The sequence below is a fragment of the Rhinatrema bivittatum genome, chromosome 4 (assembly GCF_901001135.1).
Source record: "Rhinatrema bivittatum chromosome 4, aRhiBiv1.1, whole genome shotgun sequence".
Classification (NCBI taxonomy): Eukaryota; Metazoa; Chordata; class Amphibia; order Gymnophiona; family Rhinatrematidae; genus Rhinatrema; species Rhinatrema bivittatum.
Window position 1 is genome coordinate 215,478,273 of NC_042618.1, and position 16,013 is coordinate 215,494,285.

At 43.2% G+C, this 16,013-nt stretch overlaps 1 protein-coding gene across 1 annotated transcript in view; it reads right to left on the bottom strand.

Annotated features, from left to right (window-relative positions):
* Positions 1-16,013, bottom strand: part of STAB2 (stabilin 2) — a 473,152-nt gene that overhangs the window by 384,900 nt on the left and 72,239 nt on the right. Inside the window, 1 exon segment of the mRNA XM_029599680.1 lies at positions 9,841-9,974. Coding sequence (XP_029455540.1) covers positions 9,841-9,974 — 134 coding nt within the window.

The following is a 16,013-nucleotide window of genomic DNA, read 5'->3' on the forward strand; positions in this document are numbered from 1 at the left end:
GTCATGGTGTCATTTGCTTCCCCCCCCTCCCCCCAACTCTTCTGTAATTTGCTACATGTTTTGCAGTCAGTGTAGTAGACGTACAGGGCCGGAGCTTCCATTAGGCAAACTAGGCAGTTGCCTAGACAGCTAAAATTTTGGGGGTGGCAAAATCCTGCCAGCAAGAGGCCCAGAGGAGTGCTGTGCCAGACCCAATACCACCAAAAAAGGGATCTGCAGCCAGTAGATAAGGTCAGGTTGGGGGGTACATAACTGAAGTTTGCCTAGGGCACCAAATACTCTTGCACGGGCCCTACTTAACTTTGACTTAGGAAAGTGGTTGTGGATCAAAAAGGAGCAGCTACTGAAAACATCACAGAAAACTGAATCAAAATCAAAAGAAAAAAGGGGGGAGGGAAAAATCTCAATATTTTTGCTTCTTTAAGCTTCCAACTGAATTAGATAAAGGGTTTGTTCATACTGCTGCTTTAAGGGATTCAACATTTAAATCATCCAGTTGGCCAGATAAGTTTCAACAACAAGGTGACATAAAGAGGGTAGTTAATGATAAGGCTCTTGCTTTATTCTCAGACTTCAACTGCCCTCAGAGTTCCTAGTACAGTCTTTGATACTGCATCCAGCATCCAGAAAGCCTCCAGGGATTAGGACACAAAAGCAGGGTGCTTGACTGTCACATACAGCAGTGCTTATCTCCGGTGTGCCGTCAGACCTGATTAGGACTGCCATGGAGAAGTCACCACTGCCTGATGCTCAGATCCAGGCCAGCACCTCCCAGCAATGAGTCACCAGCTGTGGCTCTAATACATGTGGCACATTTAAAACAAATCAGAGAAAGTTCTTTTTCACTCAACGCACAATTAAACTCTGGAATTTGTTGCCAGAGGACGTGGTTAGTGCAGTTAGTGTAGCTGGGTTCAAAAAAGGTTTGGATAAGTTCTTGGAGGAGAAGTCCATTACCTGCTATTAATCAAATTGACTTAGGGAATAGCCACTGCTATTACTGGCATTAGTAGCATGGGATAGACTTAGTTTTTGGGAACTTGCCAGGTTCTTATGGCCTGGATTGGCCACTGTTGGAGACAGGATGCTGAGCTTGATGGACCCTTGGTCTGACCCAGTATGGCATGTTCTTATGTTCTTATATTCTTAAGCTCCCAGGACCTGCTTTGTGTGGCACACACAGTGCTATCAGCCCCCTTCTCATCTCCCTTCTTCTGAGCTTTCCTTCCAGCTTCTGTCTTATCCCCAGGCTGAGAGAGACAGGGAGAGCACTGGATGTGTCTCATTCTGAGTATTGGGAGCAACAGCAGTGGAAGAGCTCTGGTACTCACACGTAGACACCAAAGTAAGCAACTGAGCTGGCTGCCCACATCACACCTATTCTCCCTTCTCCTCTACTTGTATAAAGAGAGGGCTGGTCCATGCTGACGGGTTCACGTGGGCCTCTGCTCCCTCTCTCCCTTTGTTTTAAAACTTGGAAGACATATTTGAGGGGCTTTCCATAGCTCTTCTTTAGGTCATGAGTCCTCTCCATGTTCACCCTGCCTACTCTGCAGAGACCAGTGTGCCATACAACATTTTTGTTAATGTCGGTGTGCCAAAGGCTGGGAATCACTGACAAAAAGCATGATAATGTGTATGCAAAGAAAGAGAGGTCCTCATACACTCCTCATCAGGGAGGGTCATTTTCCAACACCTCGCATAGTAGTAAAGTCTGTGTATATATTATTGGGTAGATTTTAAAAGATTGCGCGCGCGCGTCCATGTACACCTACTACCCGGCGCGTGCACATGGACGCGATATAAAAATGCCAGCTCAGCGCGTGCAAGGGGGGGGGGCGGATTTTCGCTTTTATGCGCGGTGACGCATCGGGGCCTTCCCCAGTTCCCTTCCAGTCCCTTTCCCCTATCCTGCCCTCCCCCTCCCCCTATCCCTATCCTAACCCCCCCAAATGCATTGTCTTACCTTTTGCGCCTGCTTCGAGCAGGCGCAAAAGGATGCATGCTTTTTAAAAGGATGCATGCTTTTTAAATCAAAAAGGAAGCTCGCTAGTGCCGACTCTGCCCCCAACTCCACCCCCAACTCTGCCCACCAGAACACCACTGCTAGGTTTGCATAAGAGCACACTTGAAACAGTGTTACTCACGCAGTCCCCCAACATTTTTTCCCAAAGATGATTTACAAGCCCATGTAAATAATGATGATGGCCATCTTTAGGGAAGACCGTGAATGTTCTTTAAGTTTTGGCTGGTGACTTTGTTTAGGAGTTTTATTGTTTTTCACGTTCACTACATTTAATACTTTTATGTTTTGTCAGATTTTATGTTTAATTGTCTAACTTTAGAGTTAAATTTTAAGACCCAAGCACGGGTGCGCACATGCGTGAGCGTTTGCTGGTGCACGCACATGATTGCGACGATTTAAAAACACACGCGTGTATATGTATTATAAAATCAGCTGTACGTGCGTACATGTGGGCATGACTTTATATTGGCGCGCGTACCCGCACGCAAATGCCAACTCAAGCACGTAAGTGGGGGAAATTTTAGTAGACACGCATGCCAATGCAATTACTGTTTCCCCAGTTCGTTCCCAGTTCACCCCAGTAGAGGAGAGAACTTCCTAAACCCCCTAGCTAACTTGCCTCCCTTTTACCCTATTAGCCCCAACCCTTAAAACCCCGCTGACTAGCCTAGTTTTTGTTATTTTATTACTTACCCACTGTCCATAGCAGAAATAAAGTTACATGGTAGGGGATCCCGGCGTGCGCTTGTGCGCATAAATACTTTATGTGCAGGCTTCATGCCCACCCAGACACTGCCTAAGCCTCGCCATGGCCCCGCCCCTTTTTTGCTATTTGTGATTTGTGCGTATAGAGAGACGCGTGTACCCGGGCAGGTTTTATAATCCATGTGGCGCGTGCCAGGCCGAGTCATGCGCGTATCTCCTGACTTTGGCACACAGAGGTTTTAATATCAAGCAGTTAATGTTTTATTTTATTTATGAATGTTTTGTTGTGAGCCACTTAGAATAACAGATAATGTGGCATATAAATGTTTTAGTAAATAAACAATAATAAATAAATACATGCACTAATTGGGTTTATGCGCAGGGACAGTAACTTTTAAACAGGCTCACAGGTGCACATGTGCATGCGTTTGGCGGCTTGCGCCTAGGGACGCAGCTATTTTATAACATACGTGTGTATCTGCGTACATGTTATAAAACAGGCTGACCACGGCACAAGCGTGCTTAATTTTAAGTGAACGTGCCTAAGCGTGCAAAGGATGTTTCTACCACGTAAGTGGGGAGAATTTTAATAGACATGCGCACCGACATCATTGCCCATTTTCCCAGTTCATTCCCAGTTCAACCAGTTAAGAATAGCACTTCCAAATCCCACTAGTTTAATAGCCCTCCTTCCCCCATTAGCCCTGACCCTTAAAACCCCACTGATCTTTTTAGTTTCTTTTGTTTTATGACTTACACGCCATCCATAGCAGAAGTAAAGTTACACGGCAGGGGATGCCAGCGAGCGCTTGTGCATGTAAGTATTTATCTGCTAATTTCAATGTGAAATCCAGGAACGTCCATGCTCTATCCAGACCATGCTCATGCCACCCCATTTTTTAGAAAATTATTTTGTGCACCTAGCAGAAGATACGCGTGATTCTGGTGCGTGCCTGCCCGATCTATTTGCATATCCCCTAATTGATGCGTGTGTCAAGCTTTTAAAATTCACCTGTAAGGGAGACAATTTTCAAGCAGCTCACATGGGAAAGTCGGCAAAAATGCCCGTAAGTCACACAAATTTTCAAAGCGGACTTATGCCCATAAACCTGCTCTTGAAAATTATTCCAGCAAATCTACCAGTGTACCCTTACACCTGCTAAAATGTGCAAGTGGCAAACATTTTACAATTCTGATGCAAATTGGCAAACATTTCCATCTTTTATATTACATTATGAAACTAAAGTAATTTTACACTATTTTTATTAGTATCATTTATATTATTGTTAATGGAAGGCAACAAATCTTCAGATAACCTGCTGCTCCTCCTAGATGTATGCTGCCCTAGGCACAGGCCTAGGGTGTTGGCCCAGAGACGTGGCAATTTGTTCAGAATTCCAGAGTTTCTGGGCCAAATCTGGAGAGTTCCCAGGTATGGAGATAGACTGTCTAGTCAGACTGCTCGGAGACAAATGCATCTAGCTTTACCCCCAGTCCATGCAATAAGTAGTGAAAAGACCAAGTTATAATCAGTGCCACTAGCCTCCTGCATAATTAGGGCCAGATTTTAGTAGCTATGCCCAATTTTATAACATGCGCGGAGCGGCCTCAGAGGGAACTTTCCTTCCGCCCCCCCCTCCCCTTCCCCTCCCTTCCCCTACCTAACCCCCCCCCCCCCCGACCTCCCGACCTTTGTGGAATAAGTTGTGCCTGCCTCTGGGCAGGCGTAGATTGCGTGCGCCGGCCAAGTGCCGGTGCACGATCCCCCGGCACGGCCGCTGTGCCGGAGGCCTTGGTCCCACCCCCGCCCCGCCCCCGGACTACCCCGCCAACTTCCCGCTCCTTTTTTCAAGTCCCGGGACATACGCACGTCCCGGGGCTTGCACGCATTGCTGGGCCTATGCAAAATAGGCTCGGCTCGCGCAGGAGCTGATTTTCGCGGTTACGCACGTAACCCTTTTAAAATCCGCCCCAGCTTGTTGCCATATATTTTACAGTCTACCACAGAATCAACATTCCTGAAAGCTTTAACAATTCTTAATTCAATCCTTTGAACAAAACGTGCCTGCCTTCAGTTTCAGCTCTCTCTGCTCCTGCTCCAGCTTCTTCCCTTGCAAACAGCCTGCAGGGAGCCTTTTTCTGTGATTCACCCCACCCTCCTTCCTCCTGTCCTGAAGTGAAGGGAGTAGGAGGTGGGGTGAGGTTGGAGTAGGGTTGCCAACTGGTTCCAGATTTTCAGGACAGGTTGATCCAGTCCTGGTTTTACTCCACTGCATGCAAGTACTTATAGTCTTGATTTTCTTAGGGAATGCAATAGGTAAATCAGAATAAGTCCCAGCATACAATGGGGTAAAACCAGGACTGGATCAACCTATCCTGAAAACCTGGAGCCAGTTGGCAGCCCTAGGTTGCAGTGGACAGAGAAAGCAGTCAGAATGTTTGATCCTTCAAAGATCTCATAAATCCTTTTCAAACCAAAGATGATTTTGATATAATTCCTGGAAAGAGTGATGTCTCTGTAGACGAATTTAATCTTTATACAAAGGCTCTTGCATCTGCATATGTAACCAATCATGCACCATTTACAAAGATCTGGATGTGTTTTGGAAGTCTACAACTGCTGGTGTCTCACAGCTGGCAGAGAGGACATTAATTTCAATTCATAGAAGCCTTGATTACTGATATTACTGCTCCCAGGTTTCAAATCTGTTGAATTCATCCATTTTCAGTATCTGTTGCCATGTATCCAATATATGCACATATTTTCTGTGTAATTAACAGCATGACAAACTGCTGTTACCGAGGGCTTTTTTAGCATATAAAACTCATATACTCAGAAAGAAAGCAAGGGCTTTCTCAAGAAAATATAGAAAGGATGGCTGCACTATTTCAATTCAAAACAAATGTGGCATTTTATAGTTTAAAGTTTGTAACTTATATGTCTTTATTTGATAAGTTGTTGATTTTTGTACTTGGTATATTTTTCTATTTGTATGTTGTTTAAATATTGTTTAAAACCAATATGAATGGTTTTCAATAAAAAAAAATAATTGATTGTGAAACTTTATACAAAACTATGCAAATTTGCCACATAATCTTGAAAAATCTACCATAGAATTTGCTAATTCTTGCCGCAGACTCTTGAATAATCTGCTGCAGGAAACTGGGGGCTCTGATAATAAAATGGTAAACTAAATTGAGGGCTACCACAGCTTTTAAGGAGCGCTTTCTTGCATCCGGGTCAGTGAATCAGCAAGAAAATGATGAAGTAGGGGTATGCGATCAAGCGGTGGGGGCGGTGGCAGCATTGATCCTTCTTCATCCTTTCGTCGTGGCCCTTTCTCTGCCAGGCAAGAAGCAGAAGCACCTGAGGCCAGCAGCTTGACAGTGTGTGGCCTGCACCAGAGCTAATTAAGGGGACAATTTTGAAAACAGCCAGCCCAGACGTACTTTCCAACCACGGAATCGGTACAGAATTTCATTTCTTTTTGAAAAGTGCCCATGAGTACCACTGGCCTGCGGACTTTGTGCCTGCTTTTGGTGTGGGCTAAATTTGGCCAGAAAATGGGCTGAAAATGCAAGGCAGATGCTATTTCCCAATCTTGCCCAAATCCACCCCCCTCCCCTCCGGGAATGCCTGACCTCAACGCGGCTAAAAATATATGCCCTGCGAAGTCCCTGTGGGTATTTTTAACAAGGTTAAGACTGCCCTTTTACCTGTGAGCGAATGTGTCCAGGTAAATGGCTTTAGAAAAATAACCTCTGAATTGGTCAGTTATATCTTTGCTCATTTGAAACAGCTGATTTATCCCTGTGCTAATTTCTCATGATTGAAATCAGCCATTATAGAATGGGCAGGAAATGGATCATGCTTTCTTTTTCACTTGCCTAGCTAAAATGAATATGCATGTGGGCTACCCACATCTCTGTGGCACTAAAATTGCATTGCCTCATTTATGGGTATTGCAGCAGATGTTGAGTCTCCTGTAGCAGGCTCTCATGACCCAGTGCAGTTTTAGAAGAGATAATGGACAGAGAGTGCCTGAGTATATCCCACCTGACCGGAGCTCGCACTGCTTGCCTGTTGAGGTGATAATGATGACTACTCTTTGGCTACTGGCTTTTTCCAGAGGGTGGTATGAGACATGGCTGATATCATTAAGTCCTCACTCTCCGGATGTATCTACTTTCTGGAGGCCATATTTGCCTGCAGACCTGAGGAGAAGGGGAGGGAGATGCAAAGGGACTTCTAAGAGATTTTCCTAATGAAACAGGGGCTATAGGTTAAACGTATGTGCTCTTGGTACCTTCAAGGTAGCAAGAATCCATCTACTGGAACTCTAATTATTATCACAGTTTGAATAATCAGATGTGTTGTGCTATAAAAAAAACAAAACTTTGTTATTTAAACAAGCCTATCCAGAATAGACGGCCCCACATACCTATCATCCTATGTATCACTGCATGGTGTTAATGCATTCCTCATATTGAGGATCCAGCTTTTGTTAATCTTTTCTTCATAACTGCTCCTTGTTATCCCCTTCCCAGTTCTTTTTTCCCTGTTAACATGTAATTTCCAAGCCTAATTTGTTCAAATGTAAACCGGTATGATGTCCACAACTAATACCGGTATATAAACATCTCTAAATAAATAAAATAAATAAATACAATATCAGTTACTGGTGACAGTTGCAGTGGCTGAATTTTCTGGTTCCTGCTATGATTCTATAAATTAATTATAAGTGTTTGTTGGTGGGTGGATTTCAAACACTCTCTGTTTTCTGGGTTCTTAAAATAATGGTCGAGCAGTAAACTGGGTCCAATGTAACAAGTACACTAGACAGGGTTAATCTTTCCCCTTTGTGGCTATAAAAAGCCCTCTTCTCTGTCCAACATGGACACTTCCCTTACTCTCTTTCTTCTATCGCCTCAATAGAACGCAAACCTTGGGTGAATAAAGTTCAGTCCCTATGCAATGGGTGGTGGTTCCAAGATGCCAATTTATTTACAAGAACAGAGACTAAAATCAATTTTTAAACAAATACATAAGCACGGGCTCCAGAGTGGCCAAAAATATAGCCTTAGCTGTACATTACGGCAGCATAAATCTCTTTACTGAATGAATTAATTTCTGGAACAGCCAGCACTTCTTCTCCACATAATAAACATAGACACTTATTCCTTTCTCCCAGTTGAGTCAGATGATGAAACTTCTGGTAAAGCAGGGTTCTCAAATTGTCATCCCCATAGTCTTCTTAGGTGCTTTTTCTGATAGACCATTGAGCCTATGAGCTGAGCTGTTCTACATGAGGTGAGCTAAACACAGTGCTGCTGCTTCCACACTGACATTCACTGCAGACTTTTCTCAAGGAAGAACTCCAATCAAGCATTCTCCTCCTACTACAAGCCTCACCATATATACTCCAAGGGTGTCACTGATGACCTAGTAATCACAGCTTAAAATCACAGTATCACTGTGTACCCCTGCAGTTAGCTTTTTATGATGGAGCTGCACTTCCACAGCAATTTTAAAAGATTTGGAGAGAAACTGGAGAACCAATTGCTATGGCTGTGAATTTATCCCTTGCATAAGGTTGCTCACCAATTGAAGCAAGCTAGTGTTCATCCCATTTTGAAAAAATTCTAAACTTGACCAATTATTGATCAGTGTCATTATTACTGTTTTTGGCAAAGGTGATTGAGGGAATGATTTTAAAACAATTATAGAAATCTATAATGAATACTGTGTAAAATTCTGGTTGCCGCATCTCAAAAAATATATAATTGTGATGGAGAAGGTACAGAGAAGGGCAACCAAAATGATAAAGGGGATGAAACAGCTCCCCTATGAGGAAAGGCTGAAGAAGTTAGGGCTGTTCAGCTTGGAGAAGAGACGGCTGAGGGGGGATATGATATAGGTCTTTAAGATCATGAGAGGTCTTGAACGAGTAGATGTGAATTGGTTATTTACACTTTTGAATAATAGAAGGATTAGGGGCATTCCATGAAGTTAGCAAGTAGCACATTTAAGACTAATCAGAGAAAATTCTTTTTCACTCAATGTACAATTAAGCTCTGGAATTTGTTGCCAGAGGATGTGGTTAGTGCAGTTAGTGTAGCTGGGTTCAAAAAAGGTTTGGATAAGTTCTTGGAGGAGAAGTCCATTAACTGCTATTAATCAAGTTTACTTAGGGAATAGCCACTGCTATTAATTGCATCAGTAGCATGGGATCTTCTTGGGGTTTGGGTAATTGCCAGGTTCTTGTGGCCTGGTTTGGCCTCTGTTGGAAACAGGATGCTGGGCTTGATGGATCCTTGGTCTGACCCAGCATGGCAATTCCTTATGTTCTTATTAGATTGTTTTCAATTTCACTTTCAGCTCATTTATAATACTGAGACATTGTTATTGTCAAGCATTGATGTCTTTAGGAGGGGTTTTGGCAGTAGAAAAGATATGTATTAGTGTTTTTGAATTTATTATCCACATTTTATAGCCTAAATCCCAAATTACTGTTCTTGATATGGTAGACAGAGCTAGGAATTCATGCTGTTGTCTTAGCGTTGTTCAAAACATATTTGTTGGATTGCGCACTAAATACTTAAGGTTGGACCCTCATCTTTCTGACGGACGTTTTGCAGGGATCTGCTCTGCCCGCAGCCCTTTCTATCATTTACCTGAGATCGATTTGCAGATTATTAATGGATTTAGACGTGGCGTATAGCCTTTATGTGGTTGACATGCAAAATCCCTGCGTCATATGTAACCCCCCCCTCGCAAACCCTTATAATCTAGCTTTGTTTTCATGTTATATGTCTACCATTGTATTACTTCCGTTTATTATGAATATTTGTCCACCTTGTAACACTCAATTTAATTATGAATGTTTTATCTGTAAACCGTTATGAACTAGTGATTCTCACAAGGTTAAGGTTGGTAACTTTTAGGGCTGTCATGCCTGCCAGGATGTGTGTGGTATATATAATTTTTTGGGAAGTTTTTGTTTTTTTTTAAGGAATGTTTGGTTGTACCTCATCTAGAATGAGACCTGGAGAAGATATTACATGTTTTAAACAAATAAATAAAAGCCTTTTCACCTGCAGGCACTTACTGAGTTTGTCCAGGAGAAATGGTAGTACAGTTTGCGTTTTTATTGCAGGGGTTGAGTACTGGACACACATCGGTCATGCTGCATCCTATTCCAGGTTGGAAGCTGTTGTATCCTTCTTTGCATTCACAGTGAGCCTAAATAAAAAAAAAAGAATTTGAGTCAACATTTAAAGAAAGAATAAATGAGCTGATTTTAACTTAAACTTTTATTTTTCTGTATTGTTCCTTCCAACCGATAATATAAAGCCTAACCTCCTACCTCAAGGTACTCCCTGAAATAAGCAGGGGAGTCACCTTCAGATGCTGCAGAGCAGGGAAAAACTGGTTGCAGCTGGGATCAGGATACTCCAGTGGGGAGCAGTGAAAAAAAAAGCAGCAAGGCAGCCCTTGATTTGTCATTAGTGAGGACATACTAGTTCTGTGCCTAGGGCGGCAAACATTTAGGGGCAGCAGGATGGCTGAAGATTTACTGCCTTCCAGTTCAGCCAAATTTCATTCATCAGAGAACAGTCCTCTGCTACCCTGAAACTGCTCTCCTTATAGGAGGGAGTAGGGGGTGACAGCACCAACGGTGCCTAGGGGCAGAGAAATCCAATGCAAGGTCCAAGGGGATCACCACACAGTCTCTCGATAAAAGAAGCCCAAGGCATGGGTACTGTTCTAAAACAAAAATCAAAGTTTACTGAAGTCAAAAAATAGGTAGAACAGTACAGGATATTTATTTATTTATTTAAAGTCTTTTCTATACCGTCGTTTAGTTATATACCATCACAACAGTTTACATATAGGCACATAAATTCAGTAGGTGAATGTGTACAATGGTACATTCTAACAAGTGCCAAAGGGTTCGGTTAACTCATGTCTAATTAAAAACTAGTTTGAAGGGTGAGTTAGATTTGACCATATATACATGTAAGTTACTTCTTTACAGGTATAAGTCTCATGTTCTGCGTAATACTATTAGGGATGTGCAGAGGGACGCCATACATTGCATGCGGGATTCGTATTCGTCGGGGGGCAGATATGTTGCATTCGGCAAGGGGGGCCCCCAATATGTACATGCGTTAATTCTTATTCGTTTCCCAGCTAAAATTGAATTAAGTACAACCCCCCATCCTCCTGACTCCCCCCAAGACTTACCAAAACTCCCTGGTGGTACAGCGGGGGGTCCGGGAGCCATCTCCTGCACTCATACCCTTGGCTGCCGGTATTCAAAATGGCACTGATAGCCTTTGACCTACTATGTCACAGGGGCTACTGGTGCCATTGGTCAGCCCCTGTCACATGGTAGGAGCAATGGATGGCCGGCACCATCTTGTGCTCCTACCATGTGACAGGGGCTGACCCTTGGCACCGGTAGCCCCGTGACATAGTAAGGGCAAAGGCTATCGGCGCCATTTTGATTACTGGCAGCCAATGACCCGAGTGCAGGAGATCACTCCCGGACCCCCGCTGGATCACCAGGGACTTTTGGCAAGTCTTGGGGGGGGGGTCAGGAGGGGGGGGGTTTGTTTAAATTGGCTCCTTTAGACGGCCAAATAATTCGGCGAAGTTTCGTTGTATTCGTGGGGAATCGCGATACGTTTCGCTTTCCCATGAATACAACGAATATGGCCCTATACATTGCGGATTACCAATACGTAGGAAACTAATGCACACCCCTAAATACTATTAAGTTAACTGTGAGATACAAAAATCCTTTTGTAATGCATGTGTTGAGAGCATTACTGTGTGCTTGGTGTTCTTCTGCATGTGCCTGCATACTTTCTATTCTCCGCTCTCTTTGTAGAATGCTTGTTTAAAAAGCCGGGTCTTTAAACTCTTTTTAAAGGTTTTGAGGTCTCTTGTAATCCGATCTCTAGTGGCATAGTGTTCCAGAGAGTAGGACCAGCTAAGGATAGAGCCCTTTCTCTTACCTGGGTTAGTCTTGCTGTTCTTACTGAGGGAATGGTTAAGAGTGCTTTGTTAGCTGATCTTAGATTTCTATGTGGGACGTGTACCCGTAATGCTGTGTTCAGCCAGTCTGCTTTTCCTTCGTGTATACACAATCAGTATATTTACACAGCCCAAATCACTACGGTACAATTTCTCATGCCACCTTCGGTAAATGTGGGAGTATAAGTGAAACCTTCTCTTGTTCCCCTGGTGTTTTTCTCCCTTAACCCCTCTGGGACTTTTATATGTCCTCAAATTTCCTTGAAAACAGTGCTCAGTGCCTCATGGATGGCTTCAGTCCCCAGACAAGATTTTCTACTCCTGGGATTAAGGAACAAGATGCCTTCTGGATTCCAATTTTCTATAGACAATTGGACCTCTCCTGGGATCCCTGAAACCAAGTTCAGGAGAGAAACAAGCGCCCCCTGATGGGCAAAGAATGCAGGGGCCCCGTCCTCTCCTGGAACCTTAGAGAGCTGCATCCCCCTCGGTTGCTTCTCACCAGCTCCTCTGAAAAAATCGGCTCCCTTTAATGACTCGTGGAGACATCTTAATTAAATTTAGACACAGATCCACACTTTAGGGGATGGACCCTAACTATCGCTCACAAAATGAATGCACGCCCCTGGCAATTTCCACTTTTTACCCTGTGGTGAAGCCTGGTAGGTGAGAATCACACATCAATAGAGATGGGGATGTGGAAGCCTGGGGAAGACTTCGTGGCTCAAGATGACTGGACATGATGTGGTGAATGATGATCCGGAGCTAAAGCTCATACCCAGGCAAGTTAGCCCAAGTCAGCCTCTGCTTTCCATGTAATATATCAAAGCCAGACCATGAGGCTGATGCGATAAAGTGCACCAAATTCTACACAGAAATTGTGATTTTACACATGCAAGTTTTCTATCGGCTCTTGTATGCAAATAAGCCCAGTTGTTACTATGGACAACTTTGCGAAGGCCTTTTCACATAATATTTTAGCTAGGGTTGCCAACTGACTCCAGATTTTCAAGGCAGGTGGATCAGTCTTGGTTTAACCCCATTGCATGCAGGGATTTGTAACCTTTCTTTTCTTAAGGGATCCAATAGGGGCATGCGAGATAGCACAAGCGGTATTTAACTTCCCAGAGGACAGAGACACTCTGGTATTCTTATATAAAACTTTATTCATCACAAGCACATGGTTCAACATAGATAGCTCACATTCAGCATTTACCTTCAGGATAAAAAAGGTTTCAGGAGCTGCCTTCTCCTGGAGATGTGGGGCCTGTCTGTTCCCTTCTGGGCCCAAACTCTTATTCCTACTCTCAGGGGTCCCACCCACAGAGCAATCTATTCCTCTAGCTTTTAAGATGGACTAGGCTGGATGCCAGATCCAGCACTGGAGAAGGAGCGTTTTCAGGGGCACTCCTTCACAGGACACCAGAACTACAAGTCCCTGCATGCAATGGGGTAAAACCAGCACTGGATCGACCTGTCCTGAAAATTTGGAGTCAGTTGGCAACCCTAATTATAGCACTACAAACATATCTGATGAGCCGTTTTGGATGACTTTGCATTACAACAGCTCATTAATTTTGATTTGGGATAACATTTCTCAGTAATAAACTTTCACCTGTAAATTTACTAATGTGAAGCCAAACATTTTACAAAGTCTGTTTCAGGTGTAAAATGAGAAACTTGTGCCCTTAAGAGCAGATGCACCAGTTGCTGTTTTTATGTGTCCAGAAACATTCATATCACAGCTTAAGACTCACCTTTCCAAATTTGTTTTCCCAAAGAACTAAACCTATACAAGCTGGCAGTTTTGTATTCAACTTCTCAGCGTATGTGTTGGTCACTATTGCTTGGATGTTTCTTGGAATGCTTTTTTGTTGATTATGCTTATTGATGTCTTCTCTATTTCCTCTTATGGTGTCTGTTACATGTGACTATGTGTATATTTATTGTAGCAGGATATACATTTTAAAATAAATAAAAATAAAATAAACAAACTTTGGGAAATTTGCCACATTTCAGTATCTCAGTCTCAAAGTGTGAAATCCAAGAACTGGATTTCTTTGATGATAAATCTAAGGGGTTTATAGTGCCAGGAGGATTTTTCAGGGGTCAGGTTCACTGAATTTATTATGTTCTAATAACAAAGTAAAACAACAACAGCAAAAGTGAGAAGTACAGTGGCATGGTTTACATTTTCCAGGCTAGAATTTAGAATGATCACAAAGGAGAGAGATTGAAGGTCAATATCAAACTGTAGAAATGTAGAAAACATTTGGCAGGACACTTTGTTTTAAGAAAGCATATAAATATTCATTTATTTATCTATGTACAAAAAGTCTTTTGAATTATCTAAAATATCAAGTCACTATTCTGTTTGCTGTTATCCTCATATATTCCCAGTTCAAAGGATAATTATAATAAAACTGTGGTTTATATGCCCATGTAGTGACCACTCTAGCCACCATGCTAAGAAATCAAACAAATTAAATAAGGAGCATGAATTGAATACAACATGATGTATGTAATTTCAGATCATGAAAACTTTGCTCACATCCTTAGGATATGCATGGGAGTTATTTCCAATAGTTTTAGGATCAAGGCTCTGATTCAGATCTTTTTTATATAGCCATGTAGCAGGACCTTACTCATTCAGAAAAGCCCAATTAGATTAGCTGATTAGGGTTTAATACCAAATAAATTCCAGATGCATGACCTCTGCACAGCCTGGACAAAGGTTTGAACTGAGCTCCTAGGGCTTCTATTCTGTGAAATCTGAAGACGTGGAAACATCTATGCCCAGTGCATCCCAGGGAAGCAATCAAATATCCCTCAAGCTGCTCTAGCTATCTTTACTAAAATTTAGTTGAAGTAATTGTTTGTGTATAGTTTTACAGGTATAATTTTCAAAGCGACTTAAGAGTTTAATTTGCTTTGAAGACTGGCGTAACTTATACACATATTTGACAGATAACTTTATTTATTTATTTATTTAAAGCTTTTCTATACCGACGTTCGTTTTCACATCACATCGGTTTACAAGGAACATATAGTAAAACATTGAGAAAGGAAAAAGAAGTTACATCTCAAAATATTAGAAGAAAGGGTTACAATTTCAGGGGGGATAAGGAGGGGGGGACTGGAGGAAAAGGTATGGGGTCTGAAGGGGTTTAGGGCGCAAAGAGGGAGAACAAGTGGTTAATGATTTTTTTTTTTAATGTAAAAAAGGGTGTAACAGGAAAGAGAAACTTTGTACATGAGAATTATATAAATATACTATTGATTAGATGGTAGGTTTGGTGAAGGGAGGAAGAGTTATGGAAAGGCCTGTTTGAAACTTATAGGTGATGTACAAAATTACCCTGACATCATCAGCTGTAAGTCAGTACTGGGCTTTAGTGATATCAGCTACCATTTGCTTTAAAATTGGGATGGCTTGTTCCCTGTGCCCATTTTTTAAAACTCTGCTTTACACTGTGACTGACATTGGCCTATGAAGAGTGTTGCGTCTGTCGGTCGCAGATGGCTGCGACCGCTCTGCCTTTCCTCTTTTTCTCCCCTTTCTCTCTCTTTGGGCAAGATGTCTGCCTCCGGTGCCGAGTGCAGAGGGTCTCGGCGTTTCCAAACCAGCATGGGCGTCCCCATCCGCCATGCTCACTCCCGTGGCCTCCTAGGCCGCGAGCGCGCACATCTCCTACGCTCAAATACACGTCATGACGGGAACCTCGGATGCGGCCCCACCGCATGACGTCAGTACCTCCGGGTATATCTAGCCTCCGCCTCCGCTACCACTTTGAGTTAGCAAAGACTTCGCTTCGCTACTCTGCCTGCTCTAAGCTGCACGCTTAGACGCTTCCTTTCACTAAGGGCCTCGCTCCAGCAGAAGCTCTAGACACCCGCTCCTCGGGGGGTCTCTCGCTTCCAACTTCCCTTTGGGGCTCCACTAACTAAGACAACCGCTCCTCGGGGGTCTTTTCTCTCTATTCTATTTCAGGATATTGGACCATTGGGTACTCACTCCTCGAGGGCCTATCTATCTTCATATCCTGCACCACGGATCTTCGGTCCCACCATTCTACCACCTCTACGATCTGGCGCTCAACTCCACCCACCAGCCGTGGCGTTACCCGCACTGTGGGCTCTCGCCTATCGTGAACATCTGGGTGAGACTATACTTCTGAGCCTGTTGAGCTTACTGGCACTACGTGGATCTGTGCCTTACCTTCCTGCTTTCACCATCTA